Source organism: Myxine glutinosa, chromosome 1 (genome assembly GCF_964187855.1).
Source record: "Myxine glutinosa chromosome 1, kmMyxGlut1.1, whole genome shotgun sequence".
Lineage (NCBI taxonomy): Eukaryota > Metazoa > Chordata > Myxini > Myxiniformes > Myxinidae > Myxine > Myxine glutinosa.
This window is the reverse complement of record NC_136261.1, coordinates 355,018,668-355,023,132: the sequence shown is the minus strand read 5'-3', so window position 1 is coordinate 355,023,132 and position 4,465 is coordinate 355,018,668. Positions and strand designations below refer to the sequence as shown.

At 40.4% G+C, this 4,465-nt stretch overlaps 1 protein-coding gene across 1 annotated transcript; it reads left to right on the top strand.

Annotated features, from left to right (window-relative positions):
- The first annotated feature begins 1,305 nt into the window (after window positions 1-1,305).
- Window positions 1,306-2,208, top strand: LOC137419116 (olfactory receptor 51I1-like). Its single transcript, XM_068105301.2, has one exon. The coding sequence runs from the start codon at window positions 1,306-1,308 to the stop codon at window positions 2,206-2,208; it is 903 nt and encodes a 300-aa protein (XP_067961402.2).
- The last annotated feature ends 2,257 nt before the right edge of the window (window positions 2,209-4,465 follow it).

The window sequence follows — 4,465 nt, the reverse complement described above, 5'->3', positions numbered from 1 at the left end:
GCCATTTTTATTTTTGTGGTCTATTCGACCATATACAATAGATTTAGGACCGGAGGCAAGAAATATACAGTGTTCTTCACCTTTTTATTGGACAAAAACCAATTATGTATATATTTTCAACAAGGAGTTTAACTTTTATTTCATTACCTGCAGTGTTATTTGTAAAACGTATGCATGCCTGCATAATAAATCTTACGCTTCCATGTAATAATAATTAGTAATATAATACCGAGTGTTTATACAAATGCGTTATACTTGTGACTCGCGCACCTCTCATATATCTAACATAGCTACTACATGGATGTAATGACAACATAGCTTTAGAACAGACAACATGTTGTTCAAGGTAATTTGTCCAGCAATTTATGTATTTACGATTTTAGTCTAACTCCAATAGCTGATGATTTATTTGCATGAATGTATTGCTCGATATTATGCTGTGCGAGTCGTATTTGCGCAAAAGTCAAACACTGTATATGTCTTGCCTCCGGTCCTAATTCTATTGCATATGGTCCAATGAAGCACTAAAATAAAAATGGTACTTTTGTAAAGTCGTTCCCCCAAAAATTGCTAAGCTACCTAACGAGTTTGTGTGCTCCTTGTGTGAACTATATTTTTATATTGCTTCGTAAAGTATTACGATATGTATTTTTTTGTGCTTCTTCCATATCCATCACTCTTTATTCCAAAGAGTGATGGATATGGAAGGACCACTTGACCTTTGCCTCCTCCTGCGGTCGTGGAATAATAAAAATGGTGCCCTTGGAACCACGACATCAAGCTGCACGTCCTGCCAAAAGGTATTTTTTTGTATTATTATTGAATGGACATGATGTGTTTACAATTAAGTTTATAATGACTTTTCCAATGGGACTATTTGCTGAACTCTACAACAGCAGGAACTCTTCAGAATAAAGCAGGATGTGCACGCACACACACACACACACACACACACACACACACACACACACACACACACACACACACACACACACACACACACACACACACACACACGAATCAACACAAATACCTTGGATTTGAACCAGAGATTCTCGCATGATAAGTTCAATCTACATAAAACAGGCCAAACGAATTTAACTTTCATCTCAATTATTAGTCATGTCTCAGAGTTTATATACCAAACAGTATATACATTCTCAATACATTTGGCTTTCATTTTATGATGTGAGAATGCACGGATATTTAATAAAGTGAATGTTTCATTATGATAATCGTTGTGTACTTGATGTAACACAAATTATTTAACAGTAAGGGAGGTAACAGTCATGTTACGCAGCAATCATGGCGGCTTGTTTTTATCGTGGATTCAATTCACCCATGCTCATGTACATCGCTTTATCATCGCTCGCTGACACTTTATGGGGAGTCGTGGTAATATCGTCCCATTTCAGTAGAATAATTGCAAAGCGTAAAATAATATCGTTTAATGAATGTTTGGTTCAGTTGTTCAATGTACATTTAACATTGTTTCAGCAGTTTCTCACCACGTGGTTAATGTACGTTGATCGACATTGGGCTATTTTCTGGCCGTACAGTTACGTGAACGTAACTGTACGGCCAGTACAGTTTCTGGCCGTACAGTTTCTGATGGTGAACAAAGGTGGTGCTGTGAAACTTGTGATTGTAGTCTTAACAATCGGGTTGTTGTTGGGTGTGAGCTTTGTTGTGGTACCAACAACGATGGTGTACTGCAACTACTCCGTGGTAGTTCATGATGCTGGCTGTGTTTCTTCACATGTTGCAAGATCAGCTTGTGGAAATGTTAATCCTTCACTCATTTATTCTCTATTTTTTATGTATGTTGTGTTTGGATTAACCGGTTTTACAGCACTTTACTCCACTTGGTGTATTGTTCGTAAATGTCGAAAATCAACAACAGAGGCAAATATAAAAGCATTGCACACATGTTTTACTCAATTGTTTGCATCTTTAGCGCAGTTCATTTCGCTTATTGTCATCATTGTGTTGAAACGATTTTTACAACTTCCCACATTTGAATTTGTATTGACTCTTATCAGTTTTGTCACACCGGCTCTTGTTAATCCATTAATTTTTGGCTTCAGAATGCAGGAGATTCGTTCGGTGATCGTTCTTGCATTCAGTAAATTGCAAGCAATTCACCATGGAAAGCCATTCAATCTGGGTGTGAGTGTTGTTCGTAAGAATGATAGACTTGAAAATTAAAAATACAGATGCAATAAAAGAGAAAACATAATTTTCACACTCGGCAGATCTTTCTTCACCAAAATGCCTCCACACCGAGTAACATCATTTTGACTACAAGACATTCTGGGATACAGTCAGGGTACACATTCCTTCAAGTTTAGAGATATAAATGGTGCCTTTTTTGATGATTGCCAACAACGTGCCAGAAGATCTCCGAAGAGGACTTTGAATGAAAGCAACATGACTTTATGCTCGATTATTTTTGTTGTTTTTTATTTTCCCTCTTCCTTATTTCTTTCGTTCACATATGTTGCTGCTGTAATCATTGTCATTCCACAACCTTGTTAATGACCACGTTTTAGGGAAAATAATAATGTGGTTATCAAAAGTTATCATAGTATATTAATATTAGGTGGAATGTATCCTCATATGATCTTTTGAAATTCATAGAATATTGTATTTTCTGAGGAACTTATTTGTATTACGGTTTAGGCCAATGAAACACGTGATGTCATTGGGGTGGAGTTCAGTATTATATAAATGAGTGCTCTGGACCACTTGACCTAATTTCCTCAAAGACGATATTGCCAAATAACCTTTATAACTGCTAATTCAAATAGTTATGAAACAAACTTTGTCAAAAAAAGACTATTGTTAAGTAATCTCTAAATTCATCATCATCTGGTCGATCTCAACTGGACACGACTGACAAACTTTTCCCACTGTTCTCTTTTTGCCCTCACTTCAGGGAGGTCAGGCCTGTTGATTTCGGTGTCGTATTCCAGTGTATCTATGTAGGTTGTAGCGGGTCATCCATTTGACCGGTGACCATGAGAAGGTTCCCAGAAAAGTACCATCTTGGCCATCTCTCGATCACTTCTCCAACAGTTCCCACTAAACCTGAGACGTTTCTGGAGTAGTGACTCCGATACTCTTGGGATCTTTCCTTACAGTTGCTTGTAAGTCCAGTGTGTTCTCCATGAAATGTTAAGTGATGCCCTCAGTAGTCTGGTGTATAGACCATCAAGTTGTTTGGACAAAATGTTGGTCATCGTCCAAGTTTCTGCTCTGCACAGGAGACCTCTCTCTCACCTGTGGTGTGGAAGAAGTGTTCCTTCAGTTCTCTGCATAAATCGCTCCTCCAAACAACATTCATCTTTACTGATGCTGCACAGGCTTTTGCAATCTGGACCTCCATGTCCTTTTTTTTTTTTTTTTGTATACTGAATCGAGGCTCGTGAAAGAGCTGACATTTACTTCACAAACAATTCAACCAGACAAACAAAATATATAAAAAGATGGAGCGGAAGACAAGAGAATGGGAAGCACACAAACACTTGAGAGCACACAACATTTGAGAGCAGGGAGATGTGTGGGAGGGAGAGGGCTCGGGGGGAGGAGGCGTGGGAAGGGGTGGGGGGTGGGGGGTGGGGGGTGGGAGAAGTATAAAACACAAAGACACCAAGGACTTCCAGGTCAGAAGTTGGTATTTCAAAAAGTGGAATTGGGGTGAAATTATCGGGGATAGAAAAGATCAAGGTTTTGGATGGGGGAAGATAAGAGATGGTGGTGAACAGCTGTTTTAAAGACCTGGAGGGTGGAGTGGGATTGAAGAGAGTGAGGGAGTTTGTTCCAGATGTGGGAGAAAAGAGGAATGAAGGAGCGAAGGTGAGCAGAGAGTCTTGATTTTGGCAGTTTAACCAGAAGAGGGTTGCAGGCAGATCTTGTGCGACCTGTAGGAATATTTGCGGGACAGCCCAGAGAGAGCTGGGGAGGGGGGCAAGGCCAGAGAGGAGTCGGTAGAAGACGGAAAGACCACCAACCTGCCTGCGGTGAGTGAGTGAAAGGCCCTTGGAGTTAGCTTCATCGCAGGAGATTCCAATGATTCTGAATGCTTTGCTTTCAACAGTGTGAAGACGAGCTAGGTGTGAGGCAGGAGCACCAGCCCAGAGGAGAGAGCATTATTCCATTGAGCTGCGGATGAAAGCCTTGTACGTGGTGAGGAGCTCAGGTGTGCCAAGGAAGGACTTCACACGACGGAGGATGCCCAGTCGGCGACTGGCTTTGGAGGCCAGATTTGAAATGTGGTTTTCCCAGGAAAGATCATGGCAGATAGTGAGACCCAAAAGTTTGAGTGACAGAACTTCTTGGAGAGGATTATTCAGAAAGTAGATGGGAGGGTTGTCCAGTCGGTCTTTTCGGAGAGACATTGTAAGAGTGTGAGATTTGTCAGGATTGAAAGACATGTTCCACTTGTTTGCCCAGTCTGTGATTT

What these genes read in the sequence shown, in the direction of transcription:
- LOC137419116 (XM_068105301.2), top strand. Translation starts at nt 1,306, where the DNA reads ATGGCGGCTTGTTTTTATCGTGGATTCAATTCACCCATGCTCATGTAC.